Source organism: Ambystoma mexicanum, chromosome 1q (assembly GCF_040938575.1).
Source record: "Ambystoma mexicanum isolate Mex_15411 chromosome 1q, UKY_AmexF1_1, whole genome shotgun sequence".
NCBI classification, from domain to species: Eukaryota; Metazoa; Chordata; class Amphibia; order Caudata; family Ambystomatidae; genus Ambystoma; species Ambystoma mexicanum.
Window position 1 is genome coordinate 606,964,659 of NC_090922.1, and position 26,965 is coordinate 606,991,623.

At 44.7% G+C, this 26,965-nt stretch overlaps 1 protein-coding gene across 2 annotated transcripts in view; it reads right to left on the reverse strand.

The window, feature by feature from the left end:
- The window catches only part of ASTN1 (astrotactin 1), a 1,300,999-nt gene that overhangs the window by 60,140 nt on the left and 1,213,894 nt on the right, over window positions 1-26,965 (reverse strand). For both annotated transcript variants that reach the window (XM_069641148.1, XM_069641147.1), the window contains one exon: window positions 23,123-23,391. In XM_069641148.1, coding sequence (XP_069497249.1) covers window positions 23,123-23,391 — 269 coding nt within the window. The remainder of the gene's footprint in view (window positions 1-23,122; window positions 23,392-26,965) is intronic.

The window sequence follows — 26,965 nt, forward strand, 5'->3', positions numbered from 1 at the left end:
TAGGAAAGGAGAAGGGAGAGAACAACACAATGACACCATCCACGCACGGAGAACGGGGAGACTGCACGCTGCTCCAAGAATATAGCAGCAAGCTGCTAATGTCGCCTGCGGCCCCACTAAACTAACAGCAACTTTTTCAAGAGGCTAAACCCCCAACAATCTCTGGACTTAACTGTGGGGCAGCGGAAGCTAAGCCTCCCAACATAAACTTGAGCAATCACTCTCTCGTGCAACCGTTCCACAGGAGATCCATGCAGATTAAGTGGGTGGGAACTAGCACAATTTTAGGCTAACAGACCCCCACAGGAACAGAGAGGATGGGTTATGCAGGTGAGGTCAGAGGAGGAGGAGGAGGTGTGAAACCAAGAGATCAGTAGGAGGGAGAACGGAGCGGCAGAGTGTGGAAGCGTTTTCAGAAACAGGTGAGGTATTGGCTAGAGAGTAGAAATGGTACTGTTATGTGAGTGGGCATGCTTGTGTGGTGGGTACAGCTAGAAAACTAGTGTTATGAGTGATTGAGAAGTAGATGTGACTGGAGGGAGACTGAATAGTGAGGAGGTGGGAGTAGTGGTGTGGAGGGGTTGGATGTAGTATGTTGAGGTGGGAGTAGTAGTGTGGAGGAGGGAATAGTAGTGTGGAAGGGGAGTAGTAGTGTGGAGGAGGGAGTAGTAGTGTGGAGGAGGGAGTAGTAGTGTGGAAGGGGAGTAGTAGTGTGGAGGAGAGAGTAGTAGTGTGGAGGAGGGAGTAGTAGTGTGGAGGAGGGAGTAGTAGTGTGGAAGGGGAGTAGAAGTGTGGAGGAGGGAGTAGTAGTGTGGAAGGGGAGTAGTAGTGTGGAGGAGGGAGTAGTAGTGTGGAGGAGGGAGTAGTAGTGTGGAAGGGGAGTAGTAGTGTGGAGGAGGGAGTAGTAGTGTGGAGGAGGGAGTAGTAGTGTGGAAGGGGAGTAGAAGTGTGGAGGAGGGAGTAGTAGTGTGGAGGAAGGAGTAGTAGTGTGGAAGGGGAGTAGTAACATCAATAGGTGGAGGCGAGACCCAGGAGGAGTGAAAGACATCATAGAGAGGTGCGTGGATGGAGGAGAGAAAGGATGTGGCTGGAGTTGAGGGAAAGGAAGAGAGGCAGAGACAAAGTAGGAGGAGAGGATAGAGCGAGCATTATAGAAAACACTTGCACTAACCAGAGTGTCTCTAAGGCACAATTCCCTATCCCTCTAGATCATAAAAAACTGGTTGGAGTAGGGAATGTCAGCTAGTCCCTGAGGGAATTTAGAGAGATACGGCCAGGAGGCTTCAGATTAACATCTTAGCTCATTTACCAAGTAGCATAAAGACAGGTGAAACATTGCTATATTTAAACCTCGGGTTAGGGAGTTACAGATAGGGAGGAGGGGATTTGAGACAGAGAGGGACGGCCCTAGTGCCCAATGAATTACCAATAAACCCCTTAGACTGGCTATGAGTGTGTCTTGTGCCATCTGTGACAATAGTGACTCAACCATTCCCAGGAGGTGGAACCTCACGTGCCCATTGCTGCCTTCATATGTGATGTGCAGCCTCACATGCCCATTGCTGCCTTCATTTGTGATGTGCAGCCTCACATGCCCATTGCTGCCTTCATTTGTGACGTGCAGCCTCACATGCCCATTGCTGCCTTCATTTGTGACGTGCAGCCTCACATGCCCATTGCTGCCTTCATATGTGATGTGCAGCCTCACATGCCCATTGCTGCCTTCATATGTGATGTGCAGCCTCACATGCCCATTGCTGCCTTCATATGTGAATTGCAGCCTCACATGCCCATTGCTGCCTTCATATGTGATGTGCAGCCTCACATGCCCATTGCTGCCTTCATATGTGATGTGCAGCCTCACATGCCCATTGCTGCCTTTATATGTGATGTGCAGCCTCACGTGCTTCAGGAATCCCATCCACTGAGAGTTCAAGCCTAAGTCACCTGGTAAAGACACCACACATAAGACACAGTTTCTCCCTCACACACAGCGCCCAGTCCTTATACATAAGTAAGGGCCTCACATTTGCAGGCGCCGCCCTTAAGCCACGTGACCCCACCTTCATACCCCCCTCACTTAACCGAAGCGACTATCAGTCCCATCAGTACACAGTCTATTGGCTCTCAGCGCCAACCACGTGCACCGCTCTTGTTTTTCAGCAGCCTCTCCTCTTCACACAAGCACAGCATTGGCAACATCCTACAAACATGGTGGGGGTGGAAAGAGGATTTCCCATTCCTTGCCCCTCCCCCCGCCCCCCAGCAGACATTAACATGTTGCTGAGGCGGTGTCCAGTCATAATATCGAATAAAACATTTCGAATGTCAAAAAAGTCGAATAAAAAATGTCGAAAATAAAAATGTCAATTATTTTTTGTTTCAATATTTTTTTTTTTTGGCTCTAGTTTATATAAAAAAAATAGGTAAAAAAAAAAGGCGGGTTGAACTTTTTCGAAAAAAAACGTCATAAAAAATAAATTCGACATTATTTTTTTTCGACATTTTTTTTTCGACTTTTTGACTTTCAAAATGTTTTATTTCGAAATGATGTCTATAAAGCTGCTGAGGCATAGGGGAAGGGAAACGAGGTGAGAACTGTACATACATCACGTCACCTGCAGGCTGCAAGCACAGAAAGTAGACAGCTTGCGTGTAGACTCGCGCACATAATCAAATGCAAACCAAACCAAGAGTTGCATCATTTATATGCATTGAGATTCTGGGGCCAGTGATTGCCATGTACTCAATCAAATACCTTAGCATGCCTTCCAGGCTGGTATAGACAATAACCAAAGCCAAAACTAAACCCGGGTATTCACCTAAAGGTCTGTTTAATGATTCCACTGTGAAGCACATGTTCAGGATCGGACACACCACCGGCATTTACCACTCGGGGCTCCGAAAGGGCCAGTATGCTTTACTGGCTCCATAGTGACGCGAGCTGCCCATGTTTGGGAGATTGGTGCCTCTGCCGTTGGGTCATATGGAGGGTGGTGAACTTGGTCCAAAGTTCCGCCTTTGCAGCTTGATCTAATAGCAACGCCTTGCACTGGTCTGCAGTGTCTTTTTTTCACCACAATGGACGTCGTCACAAGTAAGGGTGTGTGAATAAATACTGGTGGTAATGGAACTACAGTCACCTTTACTGCACTACCAGAGCTTGGAGGTGTTTCAGAGGAGAAACTGTAGGAGAAACTGCTGCTCTTAGACTTAACTAATGTAAATGGAACACGTGTTTGCAAGACAACGCATAGTGCGCATTACCGTTCACCATTGTAATGCACTTTTCCCAATTCTGTGTGCACAACCTGTGAAGCATGCATTGCGTCATCTCTATCATGTACAATCTTATAGAAATTGTCTTTAAGCAAATGTTGAGTTTTAATATCGTTTATTTTAGCACAGCCAAGCTACGCAATTAACATAACATCTGTGTGCAAAGCATGCACTCTGTTCTCTATATATTGAACAACCTTATACAAATGATCTTAATAAACTTGTGAATTAAAGTTTGCATGTCTTTATAAAATGCTCAAGGAAAGTAGAACTGTATTTTCAGTTTAGCTGATAATGTGCCTATTCAGTTAACTTGCATTGTATAGCTGAAGTGAAAGACATACCAAGGCTGGGTAATAGACATCTGACATTATTAGGTCATGCAAATGATGGAGTCTTATTAGCCCGTACCCCTAGAGCCCTACAGTGCCCCGCCAATGGCTACTCTAGATTTATGGATTAATTGAACCTGAAAATAAATGCCCAGAAATCAGTTGTTGTGGTCTGCTGCAGGGGGAAGAGTCCTCTGAAATATCCGCCAATATTTAGCAAGGGTGAGCTAATCCCTAGACTGGACAATTTTGATTACCTGGGGGTCAGATTCTCATCGAATTTTGGGGCTGAAGCACACATTGATAAGCAGACCATAAGCTTCAAACAGGGCATTGGTGGGGTTGCCAGAGCTTTGAACACGTTCAAAACAAAGCCAATTGGGGTTGTGCTCAAAGTATATAATGGACAAGCCACCTCTGTTGCTAGCTACAGTATGGAGTTGTGGGGTTATGGCAAGATTGAGTGCATTCAGGTGGTGGAGAACACCTTTCTTTTCTAAAAGAATAATGGGGCTTCCTAGTTTATGTCCTAATTCTGCGGTGCACCAGGAACTGGGGTGCTGGTTTCTTAGTGATCTTATAACATCCAAGCCTGTAAATCACTGGCTGGGAGTTTGGGGCAACGGTAAGTTCATTTTGACTCATGAGCTGATTACATATCTGGTGCCTAGGGAACCCCATCTGAAGATGCCCTGGCTCAGGTATGTTAAAGCCTCACCTGTGGCAGTGGATGTGATTCAATACTTTCACACGGTAGATCTCATATCTTCCAATGTCATAAAAACCGTGAAAGCCAGTGTAATTCAGTCTTTTAGAGAGAAGAGAGAGTCATTGGAGATCATGAGGCCTGCTAATAGGAGACACATGATTATTATGGCCCCAGAACTATCTGTGTTGGGCTCAGAATCCTTCTCAGCATATACCTATCACAAGGGCACTTTTAATTGCAAATTCTTGCAAATCTGCATATGGAGGGACCCTGCCCAATGGGAGAAGTTTTATGTGGGATCATAACTTGGAGATGGTTGGAAGACCCCCCTTATGAAGGGACTTTTTTATGGGAGCAGTGGTGGTGGTGGCCTGGTCCAAGGGGAAGGAGGACCAATCACGTGTATTTTGTGTGGCGGCTGAAGAAGATTTAACAATTTTCTTATTGTTTTGTCCAACATTCTCATCCATCAGAGAGTTTACATTAAAACCAGTGTTGCAGGGCCAATGATTCCGTTGTTATGAGCCTGCTTTTCATTATTTGTTATGGGCAGACTCAGTTTATGTGACGTGGGCATCTTTGCCCTTTTTATAGAGTGCATTGTCTCTGAGAAAATTTGTTTTATGGTTTGTTTGAACCTGAGTATCTTGGCAATGTTTTTAGGGTTTTGATGTTGTTGGTATTTTCATTATTTTTAATTATGACTGTAATATTGTGAATTGTTGATTATTGAAGAGGTTTTTATGGTATCTTTTGTATAACCGAAATACACTTTTTTTTGTTTACTTGTTTAAAAGAAAATCTATAGCAATGCCTTGTGTTCTGTATCACATGTCCCTTTAAGAAGGCAAACTTAGTTCTGATCTGGTAGTGGCATGTCTAGGTTTGAAGCATATTTGCCAGGACAAAGAGTAGTTCTCATGACCAGAGGTCAGGCACCTGCCAGAGCAAATCCTCTCATTAATCAGTAAAATGCATTAAAGATCAACTGAACACAGAGACGCTCATTTATTAGAGTATGGGCCTCATAATGAGTATGGAGGTAGCCATGCCGCTTTTAGCGACATGGCTACCCCCATACCGGGTACCAGGTTCGGGTTCCGGGAATGAGGAATTACCGGCCCATTCTGACATTGGAGGGCCCGGTAATTCCTTTTCCCGGGACCTGGACCCAGTACATCCCCATTCCCGTTTAATGTGAATGGGGAGGATGCTAACAACGGGCCTGTTAATGATGGGCCCGTTGTTAGCATCCTGGTCTGCCAGTGGGTCCCGCTAAGGATGCCTGCTTTTACCAGACGTCCTCTGCGGGACCCGCGAGCAGACCTCGTAATGATGCGGTGGAGGGTTAACGGCGCCGGAAGCTCTACCGGCGCAGTCAACCCTCTACCGCCTTCCTCATAATGAGGCCCTATGTCATTATCTTAATAAATAGATACAAACACATCCAAATAGATTCCAGAAAATGTGGTTCTATGGTGGGAACAGATTTTGATGAGCTATGAGTTTATATTGTAAGGTTTTCACAGTACTAAGATTCAAAGAAATTAATTCCCAAGCACATTCGACCTTTTGACATAACTCCACAATAAAGTACTATCGGTGTCTGTCTGTTTTATGTCTTGGAGCCTGTGTCTGCCTTTGAAAGTTAATGTTATGCTTGAAAGGCACTCACCTCCACTGAGATTTGGCAAGCAAAATTGCCATGACCATTTATTTTAACAGGACACAAATAATGTTATTACCCGTTTTGTTCATAACTTCCTAACATTATATTGGTTTTTAACATTGAAAACAGATTTGGACTCACTGGAGCATTCCCCATAATATAAAAATAAACACGACCTAGTTGCATCTATGAATTACTAATACATGTAAATATTTTAATAGCTTTTTCATATGTCATGCTCCTGGGGCGTATTCAGTGTCTACAGATGCAAGATGATCGTGCAATTTTAAAAATAAGTCTATGAATAATGCAATATGTTCCTGACAGAAGTTATAGGAGAAACATGGATTTGGTTCCAAATATGACCTGCACCTCCCATTGCCACATGGCAAACTAAAGTGTTCCTATCCAAACAAAGGGTGCCTCACTGGAAGTGTCACTATGGGAATAGAACCAATGAAAGAATCCATCCAGTGCAAAATGGTGGCATCAAATGATGCTGCATGGGCTATGTTTATCAGCTATTTAAGCGCAGACGCACAGAAAATACAAAGAGTTCTGTGATTCTTGCAAATCTGCATATGGAGGGACCCTGCCCAATGGGAGTTTTATGTTGGATTATAACTTGGAGATGGTTGGAAGACCCCCTTATGAAGGTCTTTTCTCCAGAGGAAGTCAGATGCAGAAAACATTGCCCAAAATAGATCTAGGTTACCAGAGAAGGATTTTGGAAGCAGAAAAAAAGCAGAGGACCTTGCTGACCTGGTGAAGTTGCCTGGAGCTGCAAATGTTCTACCTGTTCTGAGCTTTAAAAAGACCAACCAAAAGTGAGTATAATAATCCCTGTGCAGTCAGAGATATGACCCAAGAACTAGCAAATACCCCGGGAAGCAACTGAAAGCCCTTTAGGGGAATACTTTACCAGCTAGCCCACCAAATAGGACTGTGTTGAAAGAAAAGCAATCAGGGAAGTGATTTAAAATAAAATACCATATTATTTTGGGCATGAAATGCAACTTTTCCTTTCACAATAGCCAAATAAATTGATCACCTTGTTTTCACTGCTGTATTTTAATATTGAAACTATGAAATGGTTTACAACATCTTCACAGTTTTGCATAAGGTTATTCAACTTTTGACCAGTGGGGGCCAAAGTGTACATACAAACAGAAATTCTGAGTAGAACGGTACTACTTTAATGGGATAAAAGGCAGATTCATTTATCCATTTTTTTCTCCAAGAAAATAATGACAATTTGAACACCATTGCCATATTCCCAATAACATTGTGCAGAAAGGAAGTGACTCTGCATTAAGGGGACTTCTAGTTCCAAGTAGGATGGATGAGTTAGTTCCTATCCCTTCAGATAAATATATGTTTATGTTAGTGTGACAATTTAATAAACCAATATTTTGTGTTCTCCAAAAAGTATGCACCAATCCCTAAACCCAGGCCTATGTATTACTACTTCAAAACATCACACTTTGTAATTTGCATCTATGCCTATACTAGAACACAGCATAACCCCGTAGATATAGCACATTGCCAAGTGAATAAGGAAGCTATACTTCAACATGATGGATATGATGTAGATTTTCTCTGATGCCAACACCTGTTAATGGCATTGGAGAAAATTCAGTGAATTTTATTTTTGAATTTTTCTATGATGTCAACACTTGTCGTTATTGTTAGAGGGGAAAAAGAGTATTACATTGTTTGTTTTTGATTAAAAATAAGAGGATATTTGCAACCCAGCAACCGTTGATAACTTAAATGTCCATTTCAAGTTGCTGTCTAGGATAGGTAACCTAGTTCTGATTCATCAAATGTTTGTGTGCAGTAACAATTAGGTAGAAAAAACAGGCAGGCAATTTTTTTCTCCTGCAGACACGCTGTCTGTGATTGTGCAGTATTTTGGATGACTTCCCCCAACATAAAGTTAGAGCACCACCTTTGGTTTTGATTCCTATTTTCATAAAATTGAACATTCAGATCAAATACAGCCTTTTTCTTGTGTCAGAATTTAGTGATATGATTATTGTGACAGTGAGTGTTTGATCAGAGAATGCTCCTGTGTAGAACAAAACCTTCAAATACACAATATTTCATAAATAAATAAATTACTCTACACCACCCACACTAAATGTTCTAAATCCCTAATGAACTCCACAAATGGAGATTAACATGATAGAAAATACCACCAAATTCAAAATGAGGCTTAATGTCTTTATTGTAAGCAGTGTTTTTGTAATAGAGAGCTAACTTATTAGGGAAGTGTAAAAGTGCACACTTTACCTGATAAATCCTAAATCCTGCAAGGCGTTAGTATTGGGGCCATTAGAATATCAATAGGCCTGCCTTGGTTTCAAATCCCTCTGCTGATTTCACAATTTGTGCCCACTCCAAAGTAAACTAAACAACAAAATAAATCTCTTTTTAACATTTCTTATCACTGACTGATTCATGATATCTGCTTATTTGATGCACAAAGAAAATTGTCCATATGTTTGTGGAACTGCAACTTGTATTCATATTTTGCATAAAACTAATCTACTACTGTTTGTCAAACAATGAATACAAGTTGGTGACTATCACACAGAGTCTTCTGGGGTGTGTCCGAGTCTTTAACGATAGTACTATCTACAACCCACAGAAGTTAACAGAGATCCCTAGATGTCTTGTATAAAACAATCAACCTTTCGTTAACTTGAGGTTCACACCATATTGCATTCTGATACTTGCAGTTCTAATATGTACAACAATGTAAAATGAGATCCCCTAAACAAAAACAAAACTTCTATAACACAATTATAGGTCTGTTTCTGCCTATTTTTGAGAAGCTAGAGTGTGAATGAAGTACTGATGTTAGGTGAGAAACGTGGGCAATGGTTCACCCTCAATACTAGCTTTGGTGAGCTTTAGAATATTAACATGTATCACTTACTTTGCATGGAGGTTACTGTTGTGTGGCAGACGACAAGACATTTGCTTATAGCAATTAGGTAGGTTGAGCCCATGGAACCAGCTGTAAATATATGTAGATCCCCAGAGACATTATGTTTGAATTCTGAAATGTCCGCCTCCTCCTTTCATCCTCACCCAAACAATATAAGCAGTACCACTGAGTTTAGACCCGCTCAGCACTAGACCATTTGTATGTTCATATAATATGGAGAACCCCCTGTTGTAAAGCTGAAAATGCGCTGTTATACTTTTTCAGCATTTAAAGCTAAAGATAACTGCATTACATTGCACAGCCTATCCTGTTCATTTCAGGCACTTTGACTGTTACACAATGAGGTGAAAAAACAAGAGGGGGAAGTACTGCTAACAGGGGGTCATCCCCATATTGGTCATATTTTGTCCAGACCAAGTTAGGGACCCTCAGTATTACTGATTGAATGAATCAAAAAAACAAAATTTGATCCAGAAAGAAACACACAGAAAGGGGCTAAATAGTGGCCTCAAATAGTTATATTAGAAAGTATAGTTAATTTTCACAGATGACAATACATGATTGAGAAAAAATATGCTATCACCCCTAAAGGTGTAAACACTTCTAAATAGGGTTAGTTTCCACAAATAACAATAAAAAAACAAATAAAAAATATATATGTTGGCATCCCTCAGCACGAAATTGCTTGCAAATTAAATCTAGTATTCCAAAGAAATCATAGTGACAAAGAGCTACTATAAGCAAGTACATGTGATGCACAAAAATCAAACATATATGAAAAGCCAATCTCTAATTGGACATTATTGCGAAGACACGACAATTAGAGTTTTCAAACAATCAATCACAAATCACCCTGGTTTTACCCATGGGTGTTCACCAGGAAGAAAGGTTCACTGGTGCATGAATCACAGAGCACGTTTACATAGCATCTAGAGGGCAATGTAGGTTTACATCTACTCATTGAGATAGAAATCCTGTGAAGGTTATGCCACCATCTAGTCCAACTGGCAATGATCCTACCAAATGGTTGGCATAGACATTCTATGTTGCGTGCTCTGTAGTAAGCAGTGGTATCTATTGATTATTTACACCAAAAGACACTCTTTGCCGACACTGCAGGGGGAAACGCTGGAAAAGTCCAGTAAGGAAATGTTGATAGTATCTCCTTGAGTCCAGACTTGTCAACCTTGGAGTTATGTCATGAATTCCCTCCTGCTCAGTATTCATTTCGGCAGCAGATATGTAACAATTCAAGTCGAAAAAATGTAACTCGTAGTGTTCGTAATAGCCGCCTTCTTCAGGGCGAAGTGAACGACCCCTGTAAATGCACTTGCAACATGCCCCATACATTGCTCCAATCTAAATCATTGGGTGAATAGTCCCTTGCGTTGTATGTTGTCGGCGCAGGAATCATCTATTGAAGGACCCTTTGTTCATCTGTCCACGTGCTTAGTGCGGTTGCCGGTGTTTGTTTATATACAAGAAAAAAAAAAGAGGGAAGGGGTCAGATACAGTATGTTGCTGCCCGATCATGCGCCACCCACAATAGAGCCCAAGATCGCCTCACGGTATGTTCATCTATGTGAGATCCGCAGTCAGTGCTTGAAGAGGTGCCGGTCACATGGAGAAGCAGCCACCAAGGAGTTTGAGTTGCGGAGTGAATCTGCAGCAGTGCGCCTGCTGCGTCCTTACACCATACTGGGTGTGTGCCCGTCAAACAATCAGGAAAGGGAAAGGTGGGCAGACAGTAAGATTGCCCCAGATCATAAAAAGTGATGGAGTCCTCAGTTATCTGCTAATTTTGTAAAGATTACTTTAAAACTTTAAACTGAAAACAAAGTTGCCACCTAAGACTTTCATATGTAGGTGTTGTACTGCCATTTCTAGTTTCTTGGGAAGGGGATGCTGTTCCTGCAAGGGTCTGTCATACAGCTGAGCTCATATGATATGATTTGATAAGATATGAGTAATTTATAACGCTCCTGTACACAAGTGTTTCTAGGTGCAACAAGACAAGGTAGGGTAGGGAGGATGAAACAATCTTACTAGGCTTTGTGCAATTCAGATTGTGCAAGTGCAGGGGGAATGGAAAGGGGAAGTGCCAGGGGGAGGGAAAGGAGGAAGTGTGATCAGGGCAACATTGCTCTGAGTAAGTGCAGACAGAGGAGCCTGAGTGCAGACGGAGGAGCCAGCTCTAGGTAGTGCAAGGAGGCAAGGGGTCGTAGGGTTACAGATACAAGCCCTAAATCCCCAGAGGCCCTGAGGCAGTGCAGGTGATTACAGGTCATGGAGGATCCTGGTGCCCATTGGGTTCTGAAGGTAGCCAGGTGACCAGTCAGTGCGCAGCAGACAGGGGTGGTCAGCAAGGGAGAGAAAGCAGAAGTGAAAGGAAGGTCTTGAGCTGCTTCCGGAAGCTGAGGTGGTCCTGCTCAAGTTTGAGAGGGTCAGGGAGGCCATTCCAGAGGGAGGCCTCTGTAGAGGAAAGAGATCTACCTCCAACTCTCTGCCTGGAGAAGCATCTGAGAATCAGAGAGTTGGAGGTAGCTGAGCGAAGGGCTTGAGAAGGAAGATGTTTAAGAAGAGAGAGTTGGATGTAGATACAACCCCTAAATCCCCAGAGGCCCTGAGCCAGTGCAGGTGATTACAGGTCATGTCTTGAGCTGCTTCCGGAAGCTGAGGTGGTCCTGCTCATGTTTGAGAGGGTCAGCAGGCCATTCCAGAGGGAGGCTTCTGTAGAGGAAAGAGATCTACCTCCAACTCTCTGCCTGGAGAAGCATCTGAGAATCAGAGAGTTGGAGGTAGCTGAGCGAAGGGCTTGAGAAGGAAGATGTTTAGGTAGAGAGAGTTGGATGTAGTGCAGGCCCTGGCCCCAGAAAACCTTGTGGATAATGCAGAGGTTCTTGAACTTGATCCTTGCAGCCATGGGAGCCAGTGGAGAGATTTCAGGGCTGCAGGGATGCGATCCATGGGCTTGAGGCCAAGGACAAGTCTTGCAGCCCTGTTCTGGATTAGATTCAGAGGGCAAAGAGTAGAGAAAGGCAGGTTGAGAAAAAGGCTTTTGCAGTAGTCCAGCCTAGAGAGAACCACGGCTCTAGAAATGTTGAGCTTCTAGGGGAAAGTGAGAAAAAGAAGAATACCTCTGAGGAGGTGCAGCTGGTAGTGGGACTTCTTAGGAAGGTCCATGACATTGGGAGATGAGAGAGTGGAGTGAGAGATGACCCTAAGGTTTTTTGCCTCACAGGAAGGCACAGGAAGAGGGCCCCAGGAGGGCGGTCAAAGTGAAAGAGGGAAAGCAGGAGCAGGGTTCCCAATGAGGAGGATCTCGATCTTGCTGGCATTGAGGCACAGATCGTTGAAGGCGCACCATTCCTGAATCGTGGATAGACAGTCAGGAATGAGCGAGAGAGGAGGCAGAGAGGAGCCTGAAGGAGAGCTGAGTGTCCTCTGAATAACACTGGAAGTAATAGAAGGTACAGATGATGTGGTCCAAAGGGGCCATATAGATGTTGAAAAGCCAGGGTGAGAGGCTGGAGCCCTGGGGAACACTGCAATTGGAGAGAGAGGTGGTGGAGAGAAAGGACCCCAGTTGGACCTGAGAGGGACGGTCCAGGAGGAAGGGGGTCAACTATGCTAGGGCCTGATTTGTGATGCCCAGGTTCTAACACGGACAATTGATCAGGATAGCAGGACTGACTGTGTCAAATGCAGAGGAAAGATCAAAGAGGATGAGGACAGAAGGAGGGCTAGAGTCGCGATTGATGTGCAGATCTTCAGTGTTCAGTAAAGCAGTTTACGTGCCTCTGGCTGCTCTGAAGCCAGACTGATGGTCACGGAGACAACCAACAGATTCAGTGTGGAGTGTAAGCTGGGAGATGGGCAGCTTTTCTAATATTTTGCCCAGGAAAGGAATGATAGAGATTGGGTGGTAGTTTGCAGGACAGGAAGGATCCGCAGAAGGTTTCTTCAGTAGGGGGTGCACAAGGAAGTGCTTAAGAGGAGAGAGGAACGTTCCAGTGGCAAAAGGGTGATTGAAGAATTCAGCCAAGGCTGGAGAGAGGGTGTCAATGTGATACTTGCTGGTTCTGGAGGATCAGGGGAGCACCTGCTTGGATGACACTTTCATAGATCGGACTTGTGTAGAAATGTCATCAGGAGTGATCACAGAAAAAGAGGAGAAAGGATGAGGAGAGGGAGAGGCAGCCAGGATGAGGAGAGGGAGAGGCAGCCACAAGGAGGCCAGGAGAGGTAGAGGGAGAGGAAGGGGAAAGAGAGGAGGAGAGAGAGGTCAAGATGTGCTGAGATTCAGAGGTGAAGTGAGAAGCCAGAGCCGTGCATAGTGCCTAGGAGTGAACAGGAGAGGTGGAGATTGAAACAGGATTGGCCAGCTCCTTGTAGATTTTGAAGAGTTCGGCTGTGGTGTTAGAGACCACAGATACACAGGCCTGGATGTGGGCTCTTTTCTTAGACAGGACAGAGAGTCAGAGGATGTGTCCGATGCCCCCCACTTCTTCTCAGCCACCCTACACTTGCATTTTAGAGTGGCGAGGTCAGAGTCATACCAAGAATTGCACTTGGAGGTAGGCTTCAGGTGTATTCTCATGACAGGGACAAGGACATCAAGAGTGTTAGTGAGAGAAAGATGCGGGCTAGAGAGGGCTGAGTCAAAGTGTGAATCAACCACCGGAGTAGGAGGAGGAGAGAAAGTAGAGGCAAAGGCCTCCATTGACACAAAGCTTCATGGGCCGGATGACTGAGAAGGTTGGTGGCAGTGCTAGGGTCAGCTTCACCTAGGGGACAGAGAGCTTCAGGTGAGAGGAGAGCAGAAAGCGGTCAGTCCAAGAGAGAGGAGTGGTGATAGGGTTAGAGAGGGAGATGTCAGAAAAGATGAGAACATCCAAGGTGTTCCTGGCAGAGTGTGTCGGGCTGGTGCGTAGAATAGAAAGAGAGATAGTGTCAAAGAGATTGTGGAAGAGCCCCGAGGAGGGATTGGAAGCATTCAGCTGGATGTTGAAGTCTGAGAGTAGGAGCACTTGAGAGGAAGAGACAAGGAAAGAAAAGGAGAGGTCAGCCCATTCTGAGAGGAAGAGGGTGACCTGGCCAAGTGGACTGTAAATGGTGGCCACAGTTAGAGAGATACAGGAGAGAAAGAGAGCATGCAGACTAGGCATTTAAAGGAGGAATAGGCCTGCGTAGGGATGACAGAAGCAGGCAACCACTCTGGAAAGATCAGGGCAACTCCACCTCCAGGACGGTGTGTTCTGGGTTCAGGGAGGATCTTGTAGCCCAGAGGGAGGAGAGTGTCAAAACCTGTGAAAGAACTGGCCGTGAACCATGTCTCAGTGAGAGCGAGGATATCCAGGTCAAGTTTTTCAAAGCGGTGACAGATGTCAGGGGATTGTTTGACAGCCGAACGAGAGTTAAGAGTAGCAATTTGGAGCAGTTTTCCACATTTTAAAGACTTCCGTGGAGGGGTACAAGCTTGAGGTATGCCCTGCGGAGGTGGTAGAGGGGCTTGAGGATGGGCATAGGAGAAAGAAGAAGAAGAGGAAGAAGAAGAAGAAGAAGAAGAAGAAGAAGAAGAAGAAGAAGAAGAAGAAGAAGAAGAAGAAGAAGAAGAAGAAGAAGAAGAAGAAGAGTGTGCTAGAGAGGTGGCGAAAGGAGTAGTAGGAGAAGGGAGGAAATTGATAAGAAGCGGGAAGCGTCTATCAACAAGGAAGAGATTGGGCTCAGGGGCCTGGAGCAAGACAGCACTATTCATATAGACATTAATGATGGTCTTGGAGGAATGGAAGGAGGCCCTTAATGGGAGAAGAGGAAAAAGGAGCGAGAACAAATACCATATGTAGGATCAATAGGTCTCTAGAGGGAACGACAAAGAGGATGTAGGTAAGATTATGTCTGAAGGAAACACTGGTGTAGGTATCAGCGATATGGAGACCTGGTTTGGAGACCAGGATGTCCCTCTTGAACCTCTTCCTTCCAGACTTAGTGAGAGGGATAGGATAGGAGATAAAGTAGCAGTTAGAGAAGATAGGAGAGACAGAGAGCTCCAAAGAAGGTGTTAGGTAGAGGAGTGAGCACAAGCGGGCAGGTGCAAGATGCGCAAGGGGCTGGGGGGTAGGCACACAAAAGGGAACAACGGGGGGAGAGAGCCAAGGGCATAGATCACAGCAAACAGTTACACAGTTACAGAGTTCAGGAGGAGCCTACATGAAGAAGAGGGGCTAAGGGCAACAAATCAAGCACACAGTAACACAATAGTGTGGGGGACCTAGGGAGTTGTCAGGGTTCAGAAGGCACAGTTCTACAGTAAATAGTAACAAACAAAGGGGGGAACCTGGAAAAGACAGGAAGACAAAAAACCCTACGTATGGCTAACCGCTGAATGCTAGAGCCTAAGATTGCACAGGGAACAGCATACATTTAGTCAGATGGTAGGTGGAAGTACATGCAAAGGCCGGCAAGTTTGGTAGAGAGCAGTAATGGCTGCTCTCCCTCCCTGCACCTTTCTTACCTTATGGACACAGATGGTCGACAACTGCAATATGTGATTGCACTGTGCGCCGCTACCCCTTCGCCGCCAACACCTGCTTCACACAACACTGGCCTTGTCCTACGAGGGCTTTTCTGCATAGGGTCCGATCCGCAGTTTTTAAAGGATTGGAAGCATGAACATATGCGCAACATATTATGTATCGATGGGCAGCATCTCCTGCACACCTGCATTGAACAATACTGCAGCCTTGTCTTGCAAGGGCATTGCCACAGAGGGTCCTACCCTTGGTTCTTAAAGTTTTGGATGCGTGGTCGTATGCGCAATTTATTATGTGTCAATGGGCCGAATCTCTTACGCACCTGCGTTGCACAACACAGCGGCCTTGTCCTGCAAGGACTTTGCTGCAGAGGGTCCGATCCTTGGCTCTTAAAGTTTTAGATGCGTGAACGTAGGCGTAACATATTACGTTTCGACGGGTGCATCTCCTACGCACCTGTGTCGCACATCACCACAACCTTGTTCTGCAAGGGCTTTCAATTTCATCTTGAATCAGCTTCAGATTGTCACAAAATGGTTCCACGCATGGAAAAGAAATATCTTTTTGAACATCTAGGTCTTGTGGCCCAAAGAAAAAAATGTCTAAAGACTAACTTGAGAGGTGTATGCATTGTCTTCAAACACACCATATTCTGGAGGACTTCCAAACCTGTCAATGTTTCAACAAAAAAGAAATGTATATACGATTTGCTGGCTAGCTGAGGGTACTTACCCTGCACTAGAATAAGAGTCATCAAATATCTCGTCATCTGCTCTATGAAAGAAGAGACTTCAGCAAGGAAAGACCTTTGAGAAAATTACAATATCTGAAGAAGGAAGTAAATAGGTTGGAAATTAAACTTTAAAAAAAGCTTTGACATGCCCCAGACTGTATCTGAAACTCTTTCAAAGTGCTTCCCCCTCAATGCGCTCTCTGGAAGCCTAACCTGCATCTGCACAATCACCATCAGTGGAAACTCTGCCGCCAAAGCCTTAATTGAAGAGCAAGACGTCTATGTGCTCTCTGGCAGTTCAATTGATGCAAGGGAAACTTCTATCCATGGATCACCCATCAAGGGGGTCCTTGTTGATGACGACAACCTCAGCACAACTCCGCCAATGAGCTCGCTGTAAGCTCAACCACTGCATGCACAAATTGTGTCAGTGAGATACCCGTTGACGAAGCCCTCGTTGATGATATAATTCAACTGTCAACAGGGAATACGTTGGGAAACGTTTCTCAATGCATGCCAGCAATGGAAAAGCATGACAAATCCAGGAAGAAGACAGACACAGGATTCATGCATGCAAAATGGCTATTGCAAAGTTCCCCCCTTTGAAGCAGTGGACCGTTCGGCCTCATCTGAAAAAAGGAGCATCAGAATTGCACTGACTTTAAGATCAAGTAGGATCTGGAATTGTCAAGTTTTAAGGATTCTGATTTGGGATTGGTTCAGTCAATCCTTGATTCCCTTCTGGGGCCCTCAGAGAAAGAGATAATCATGAGAAAACCTAACTGCAGGGCCACCCCATCTGATTCAGCTACTATTGATGCAGAGCCTGACCTCCTTGAAAACATTGGTAACTGAATTTAAGAAGTCTCTGGACCCACCCAAAGGTCTACATGTGCAAGTGGCAACTTTGCCGCAGGCCCATCCATCGATGTTGACAAACCTATCACAGCCACGGACTAAACCTCCACTCATCATTCCCCTAAAAGTGCCATTCCAACTGGTGGCCTCCTCTTGGGCTCTATTATGTTCTCTCAATGGGACAACTAAGCATTCTTGACAGGAAGTAGGAGTTATACCGTTGGGGTCAATTCCAGCGGAAGGTGACCTTTCACCTGTGTTGGATCCCAAAAATGATGTATTGAGCCACAGTGATGCTAATGATGAATTGGAGAATCAGGTCATACATTGATTCATTCATCTTTTATAACACGCTTAGATTCCCGAGACCAGTCTCTAAACTCAGAACCCGGATTCGAACCTGTGCTGCTCTGCGTTGTCTTGCTTCCCAGACAAACCCGTCGCTCCTGAGCTATTCTCCCGGCCCTCCCGGCCCTATAATCGAAGGTCATACTGGAAGATGTTCTGAAAGACGCCACTGTAAATTACATCCTAATTGGGACATATTTTATGTCCATAATAGGAAACAGGCTACTATTCATGCTAGTAAAGTTCCATGTGGGAGGCTTGATGTGATGACTGCCCACAGTGTTGAAATCCAGCAACTCTTTGCAACCAATAAAAAATCTTAAGGTTGGTAATTTTCTAACGATTTATCATTTCTCAATTCCATGGAACTTTCTTGGTATATCCACGTATAGGTGACTTCAATCTAATGAAGGTCCTTTGTCTTCATTGTTTCAGTCTCGGATAAAATGGGAATGCAATTTCATGCATATGAACAGGCTATATTACCCTTTTTGAAAAACATGATTACGGTCAGTGGAATATCAGGGCCTTCTCTGGGAGTTTATTAATATTACACACACCATGTTTCTATATTAAAAAAATGTATATGTCATTTTTCTTGCTTCTCAGAAAGTGTGGGAAGCCATTTTGAATCAACATGGGTAGGATTGAGGAGAGTGAAATTCTGTGCTAAAGAAATACCTCGCCCTGATGAAGGCTATCAAGTGTAGTTGAGGAGGATGCAAAAGGTTGGGTGGATCTCGTGATTACCGGCCGAAACACAACATGTCGACATGTTTTTAAGATGAACATCCCATTAGTGTGGGATACTATGTAACCTGTGGGGAGAACTGTCAAACCACCCATTTTGAATTTGTTTGTGTAGTTCTGGACCACCCATGTGAGAAGACAGGGTAAACAACATTGGTCATAAGCAGTGACCGTGTGTGGCAAGGTTCCCCCTAAAATAAGTATACAACAAGATACTAGTTCCTAATATTTTTAATTAGACACTTCAATACTAACTCCCTTGCACTTTTTGTATTTTTGACACTTTATTACATGTTTTGAACTTGTACATCAGTAAATATGATGCTGTTTAAAGTTGATATTATGATATATGGTCACATTTGTGGGAAGTATTTGTTAATTTTTGTACGAATGAAATGTATATCGTTTTTTAGATAGTAGTCATTTCAGCGATATTTAATGGTGATGAAGAATTTGTTGATGCTTTATAGGTGCTTGCTCCTCAAATTAATCATTACTGAATAAGAGGGATGGGCAGCCTACCCTGCTTTGTGTCAGGAGGTAGACCCCATTGAGGGAGTTGGGGCGAATAGAAGGAGACGGGAAGATGCAAACTAGCTGAAGGGAATGACCTGGACAGCTCATGGCATGAGGGAACATTTTGGATAATTAATTTGTTACAGAAGTCAAGTGCCTCTTTTTGTCTAGGTTACCTCTTCCAATGGCGCAACGTGTGCGTCATAAGCACAGTGTATTACCATAGTCCAGTGAAGTTTAGGAAAGCGCTCACCCCAGTCTGGATCTAGGGTCCTCATATTTGACATGAGGTTAGAGGTGTCGCATTTTGCTAATTTGGTGGTGTTTATTGGTGTGTGAAATTACCGTCGGCAAAGCCAAACAGGCACAATTCTGCTGACATTCTGTTTTGCCAGCAGAGCCAATGTCAGCCTGTCCACAACTTTTTTGGTGGTTTTTGCCATGGACTAGCGAAATGGCAGCCACTTAGGGGGACAAAACGTTTTGCGGGCCCCTATTTGGCAGAAATGTTGGACCTGAAAACAAACTATATTGACACTATCCCTCTGCTGGGTAAACGGTGGATTTTGACCAGGATTTGCCATGTTTTCCAATATGTTAAATTTGGTGATTTCACACGCCCTTAGTGGTGGACTGGGGAAATTTCAGAACTCTGCTCCTTTTGATAATTTCATTTTTGCTCGAAATTTCCTGAAATATTTTTAGATCAACCATAAAGTCTTCATGTGGCACTGGAGCCAGAAATGGAATCTAGATATGCCACTGAATGCCTCTATGCCACCAGCATCTTAAAAATATCAGGACATGTTGCAGCCCACAATACATCATCTTGCACTACACAAAAATCGTTACTTATGTGCTTTTTAAGGGACTTCAGTATTCTCTATATATAATGCTCATCCTTTGGGCCTGATCATGCGTTTGGCGGTAACCCTTAAATGTTACCGCCACATTTAAGTTTCCGTCCAATCTCGAGTCTGGCGTGTTTACCCCCAGGTGAAAGCTGGGGTAAACGCACTGGAAAAATGGCAATTTTCGAGGCAATAACCACCAACGGTATTACTGCACAGTAATTGCACCACAAATTCCCCATTGGGTCAGAGTAACGGTTAGCGCCCAACCCGCGATCTGGCAGTAATACCGGCCGATGGGTGGGCGCTAACGCAAATAACTCATGATCAGGCCCTTTGTGTGGTGTGCACCACAGCCCGAATTGCCCCTTGGCTCACTCATGCCATCACTTGTATGCCATCATCCTTTCCTAACGGAAGGGTGAGGGGAATGTTACACTGCAGTGTGCGGTGAGAGGAAGTGGGGGGTCTGGCTGGGGCTGGGTGAGTGGTCTGCCTACACTAGTGCTTTTGGCAGCCACGCGGCCGTTGAGCCTGCAGCTGAGGAGGCTATGCCGGCTGCCATGTTTGTACCTAATGCAAGAGGGGCACACTGCTCTTGAGCATTTCTGTGGAGAGCGCATGGCGGTTACTAAGTTTGGGGCATGTGAGTGAGTAGTACCCACGTGGCGGGGGTTACATTGTTATTGTTTGGCCAGCATAACATAGTGCCTAGAAAGTGAGGTGCATTTGAAAGATCCAGGGTCCCATTAAAAAAAAATGATGTTTTCCATAGTTATACGCGTTTATTTCCTTTAGACATTTTTCAGGGGATATCGTGTAGTATTGTGTTATGATTTCATTATTGTTTCACACTATATTACCTTCTCTGGCTCTCTCTCGCTGAGAGTCTGAAGGTGGGGTGTGACTCCCCACTGCGAGCAGCCGTGTGCCAGGAGACCCATCTCGTAATGTGTTGCATTGTGTCACTGTGATGCAAGGTTCCAGTCTACAAAATAATGATGGCTGTTCAAACGCGCCTTGTGCTGTTTTGACAGCAGGTGGCGCTGCTGCATCAGTGTAGGTTCCCGCCAGGTCTGTAAAGGCCCGTAATACCAAGAAACACTGGCTTTCACAGCTCTTCAGGAAAGAATAAATAGGGCCCGCGAATACAATGGCCTTGGTTGACCAGGACTGCAAGTTAATTCGATTTTTGCAATCTGTTAAAATGCCTTATCCTTCGTTCGCGTCGCAGTGAAGCTCGATAGCGATACTACTGGACAGACCCAGACCCAGTTAAGCGTATAGCAGATAGCCGGATGACCTCATGTGGAAAATGAACTCCTGGGCAAGAGCAAAGTTTGCACGTTATTAGCACTAAGGGAATTTTATTCCTGGTGCTTTTAATATGTCAAACTGCACTTGTCGAGGGGCAATGTTTTTTTTAATGTGTCTCAGTGTTTTAAAAAATAAGGCAAACTTTGCCCTAGTGCTAATACCGTGCAAACGTTGCCCTTGCACAAGTGTAAAGTTTCTGTAATCTGGCCCCAGATTCTCAAAAGTGAGCGCAAATGAAAAAAGCACTGAGGCGGCACCTTTTTTTCATTTGAGCTCGATGCAGAAATGCGCAGGTCCCCTTATTCTCAAGGGTGATTTGCACACATTTCATGGAGGGGGGTTATGAACCTTAGAGCAAAGCTGCGAAATGCAAATGGGAGAGCCGGGGTTCACACCGGGCCTCTCCCACTCTAAAGACAATGCATGAACGGTTCAGAAATGAACCTCTCATGATTTGAGGGTCTTCGATTTTTAAGCATTTCAAAGCGCATCCCATTTGTGAATATTTATGAGCACTGAAATATGCAAAAACGCCCCAAATACGTAAAAAGTGAGTGGAAAAGGGCATGTTAATGTTAAAGGGCATTTGTACCGCGCACTATCACCACCAAAGTGGTCCCCTGGCACTCCGGTGGTTCTGAAAGAGGAAGGGAGGGTGGGTTAGTGGGAAGGAGCTGGAAAAGTGCAAGAGAGCAGTGATATGGTGTTGGCAGCCTCAGCCCGTTGGGTCCGTTGGCTGGGCCTGGGGTGTTTTGCGGTCTGTAGTCTTTGTGTACTGTTGTGCGAGTCTATGTGTGTTTTTGTTTTATTGTTGCCATGTAGTGCAGTTTGAGCGGTTTGTTGTGCTGTAGGTTTGTTGTTGTGTTTGGTTGTTGGCATCTGAATGTTCGCATCTCAGCCCTTCGTGGACTTGGGTGCACCTTTTTCTGGTGCGAGTGATGAGATGCACCTGCCTCAGGTGGCGCTGCGGTACCCTTGTCTACCCCATTCGGGCGTTCAGCCGAGGTGAAGCTCTGACCTAAACCTCCTGACCTGCTTGGCACTGGATTTCTGCTGCAGAGCACGTAATTAGCAAAGGCTTTGCATTCCCCTTTTTTGATACTCAACCAGACATCCTCAATGAATGTGCTCATTTTCTGTCCCAGGGTGTGTACATTAATCCTGTCTCGGGAGGATAGCCCAGGGGCAATGTGCTCACCATGGAAGCAAGAAAACACAGAGCAATACAGGTCCAATCACTAGGTCCGCACTTAGAACTCTGGGTATAAAGCACGCTATAAATAGCCAATAATATCAATATTATTATTATTATTATTATTATTACAAATTATTACAAATAATAATAATAAGAGCAATTTTCATCATAGGAATCATAAATCATGTTTTATATAGGACGTAATGCCAGATAGCCGTTAGAATAATAGGTGTTTTTATTTTCCAATTTAATGGCACTCAATGTATTGACTTTTGAAGGATGTGTCTGTGTGTATTAGCACCTCGAGGGTGCCTATGCAATGTTCAGATTTGCATGTGTAACTCCACACTTCCAGCCTTTCACGGGTTGGACACCCTGTGGGCGTATGCATCCTTGAGATGTAACCCTTTGCAGGTCTGCATGTGCAAGTGTCTGACCACATTACCCTGTGTTGGATTCCATGACCCTCACTCTATGTGACACCATCCCAGCCCCAGCCCCAGCTGAGAGGCTCCTATATGTTGCCTCTGAGGGTATACATGTCAGGATATCCCGGGGAATTAGCCCTCTGTTGGTGCAAGGAGATCTGGGCATGATTCATTTGAGGATGTCTTTGCTGTACTTCTCTGGGCATTAACCGTGATAGAGCGCCTATGCCTGTACTTCTCTGGGCATTAACCGTGATAGAGTGCCTATGTCTGTGCATCTCTGTGCATGAATCCATTGGAAGTTTGCATGCATTATCCCAGTGCCTATGCTGGTCCTGGCTTCTATACGCTGTGAGGGTTCATATGTTTCTGGGAGCCTTCATCTTTGAGGGTCTATATGTCTATGTGCATTATCACAGTATTGACTCTCCTTCCCTCAGGTGCCAAATACGCAGCTCCTAGTCAATGACGACATTTCGGTGCCTTCTGTACTGGTGTATCTGTGGGTATGAACCCCTTAAATGTGTTTATGACTATATTCAATATTCAAGTTCAATCCTTGTACCTGCTCTCCTTACCCTCACATTACAGAGTCCCCACTCAGTGTTCTTTCTCTTTGCAGTCTGTGGCTGTACCTTTGGCCCTTACCCTTTGCGTAGCATTGTTGGTGACCAACTCATAGATGGGTACAGCCTTGGTGACCTCCAGCAGCACAGGCTCGGCAGGCATGTCAGGGTTGGACGTGACATGGCAGAGCTGGCAGTAGGACGAGCAGCGCCCGCGGCTCTGGCACTCCATGCGCACCCCGGCGGCCATCCTTTTGGTGCCTGCCTCCAGCAAGCTGTTGATGTATTCCGGGAAGGTCAGCACCTTGGGCTCCCGCTCCCGCTCCTCGGACTCGTCTGAAGGGGAATTTCCTGAGGGACAAAGAAAGACGGAGAGTGAGACAGGATTGGAGGAAGCGAGAGGCAAGGCGTAAAGGAGGAAGAGTGACACTAGGGGTAACAGAGAAGTCATTTGTGGGAAAAGGGACCATGAGGATGGATGGGTTTCAGTGAAGGTCAGCTCGGGAATGAGGAGCATGGAGGAGACACAGGGCGCCATTTTAGAATCCGCGTTGTGGAAAATGAAAGCGGGAAGGTGTCATTACGCTTTCATTATCTGCTCCCTCTCGTTCCGCACCTTTCCAAGGCATAGGAGGGCAAGAAAGTGAAGTTTGCATTTCTGCTTTGCTTTCCTCCTCCGCCTCAGGAGAGCATTTGGTTTTACGCCTGAATGAGATTTTCATCTAAGGAATACGCCTTGGTTTAGCACCTGCTAAAGACCAGACAAATTCCACAGGACGCCATTCAAAAAGCCACCTGCCAAGCATAATTTGCAGGCAGAGTTTTATTTCTCACAAAGTGAAGATTAAAAGCACTTTTACCTTCACTTGCTCTTCACAACTACACTCTGCTTTGTTAGCGATAAAAATTGCGTTCATACAACAAGCAAGCCGTGAGTGCAAAGTGCAAGTGTTGGTGGTCCACTGCATGCAATTAGCATATAGTATAAAATGACCTCATAGCGTGTAAGAACAAGGAGGGATAGCCTGCAATTAGAAGGAGGAAGGATGGGTTGCAGGGCAAAGGATGGTCCCTCCAACCCCCCATTCTCTGTTTCACTCAGTGCTTGATTCCACTATCTGGCCCTGGAACCGGGCGCCAAGAAGGAAAGGGTAGGGGAGGAGGTGGGGCAATGCAAGGGAGAGTGGGGATCCATCCAGAATGACCACAAGAAGTGTCTGCACCGAGTGCTGACGTGAGACTCCTTGAGTGAGTCCCCAGTACTTCCAGGAAGAGAGCAGCTAACAAAGAACATGGAAATAAAAGGAAGTCATTGAGGAAGTTCACAGGAAAGGGATACAGAATTCTAATAACGCACACTGGCTACCAGTCAAGGAACGCATTCTTTTCAAAAGTATGGCCATCACACATAAATGCTTCTCACACACTGCCCCACTTTACATAGCAGAAAAGATCATCCCACTCACTTCCTTCAGACCCATCCGTTCACACCACACCAACATGCTGTTTGTCCCCACCTTCAAAAGAACTGCAGCTGGAGGGGCCAGTTTCCAACATCTAGCGCCCAAACACTGGAATGCCCTGCCCACAGCGCTCAGAAACAAAGCGTTGTACTCTATTTTCCGCAAAGTTCTTAAAACTAAACTGTTTAATTAATGCGTATGTCTAAAATATTATACACCTTGATTCTGTACCAATGTAACCAAGGGACATACTGCACAGCCTATTCTCGCCACGATGCCTAAGGGCCGATTGTGCGCTTTACAATTGGAAATAAGTAAATAAAATAAAATAAAATAAATAAATAATACAAGTGAAGAAGGAGGAACAAAATAGACAGAGAAAGAGGAACAAAGAAAAGGCTGGGGATGGGAGAAAGGATCGAGGATCAAGGTAAACCAGGAGCATTTGCCTGACCATCCCTCTGACGAAACTATGCAGAGCCATTCCAAATGTAAGGGTCTTATAAACACACATGAGGGTCACGATGGAATTATCTCCATTCACAGGGCAATCACTGCCTACACATAGCCTACTGTCCTACACACACTACTAGATAAGTACATCTGCACGTTTCATAAAGGGCCTATTTACATGGTAGCCAGCTCACAGGACCTTGCCTTGATCTCTTCTAAAAATGGAACAGGGAAGAGATATAGGATATACCCATATGTTGAGCAAGGACAGACCCTTCCAGACAGGTGATATGTGAGATAGGGGTGATACCGCCCCTCAATTCATTATTTGACGGTCACCCTCGAGAGATCACCAATACTTGGGAAAATGTTGGGTGATGCTTTGCTCGGAGAGCCTACCTAACCCTTGTCCCCATCACAACCACGCCTGAGAAAATAAAAAGTCAAAAAAAAAGATCAAAGATCGCTTTCAGAGGAAAACATGAGAAAAGAGAGTTTCAACAGGCATCCCCCTCCCGATACACACTATATATTTGTTAGGGGTGAAGGATGAATGGAGGTTTGTGGGAGCAAATCTCGGGAATCCAACAGGAAGAGAAAAAACAGGGAGAATAAAATAAAAATGACTGATTATGAGAAAATCAGGGACACAAAAACCTGAATTCGATGCAGCCTTGGAGCACCCAAACAAGCCTAAACAGAGTAGAAAGAAAATCAGCGAAACAAAAATAAGTTGAGTTTTTATAGAAGAATGATAAATCAGCCACAACCATTTTCACGGGAACAGGGATATTCCAACTCCTTACCACATATATCCTGTTCCCGCGGAAATATAGTGCAAGCCATGAAAAATGCTTTAATGAAAGTTTAGGGAGCACACTGTTAGGTAAGTAGTTTGCACAGCCTGAACCCCTTCATCCATTAATGCTCTTGAACACCTATTTGGCTGTTGTTGAAGAAAAGCTCCTCTACAGCAGATTCAGCTGGAGCTGTGCTCAAAGTCAAGACTATAAGGAGTATGGGGGTAAAAGTAAACATATGTGGCTTTTTAAATAACTCTTATCCTTAAGCTACCACCTAACTACGAGTTGGGATCACATGAGAGTACTTTGAGCACCCGGTCCACAGCAAGAACTGCAGGGGGTAAATAGTTCCCTATGCAGTACTTACTATGTACACTATGGTAAATATCCTGCGTGAGTACAATAAAAAATCAGGCAGTAGTTTACAACATGTTTTAATAAAAATACCAATTTTGTCATTGTTACCACCATACTTATAATGATGCCCAATGTGGGTTATTAAACCAAATTAAAACCAACACATGCCATTCTGTCTACACATACTGAAGGTCAATGTGAGGAATTGGTATCTGGCAAGGGGGCAAAGCCCTGATTTTAACTAAATAGTGTGATGCAGGCAATTCCAGCTCTGAAAGAGAAATCTCCCTTTCATAAGCTCCATGCCAAAAGCATAGAAAGCATAGTGTGTATCCGTGTCGGCTGCATTGGTTATGCCGATTTGCCACGCCTGCTCTACCAGTGCACAGAGCAGGTTCAGAGGTCACAGCTGTCCATTTGACAACTGCAGTCACAGCCAAGCCTCATCAGCACAGGGGCCACATTTAAGACGTGCACCCCTGTACCAAAGCTATGATGATGATAAATAGCCCTTGATGGTGACAGGATAAACTCTAAAAATAAAGCTATGCCTCAGGTTATGCATAGTGCATGGCACTACTTATGATCATGGCCGCCACATTCCAATTGATATCACACATGTGTCAGCTCTGCTGTGGACGGAGATGCGTATTCTGGTCAGCCATGTGGAGACAGCAAAAGGGCAGGATAGGATACTGGATGACTTCTTTGATAGCTTTGTGAGGACAGGTAACACCCTCTGTCAGAGACAGCAGCACAGCAGGCAGCTGTTCTGGGCCCAGGCATAAAAGGAGCACACCCATTCATTAAGAGTAGCCTCACAACAGGATGCTGCATATCTATGGCCTT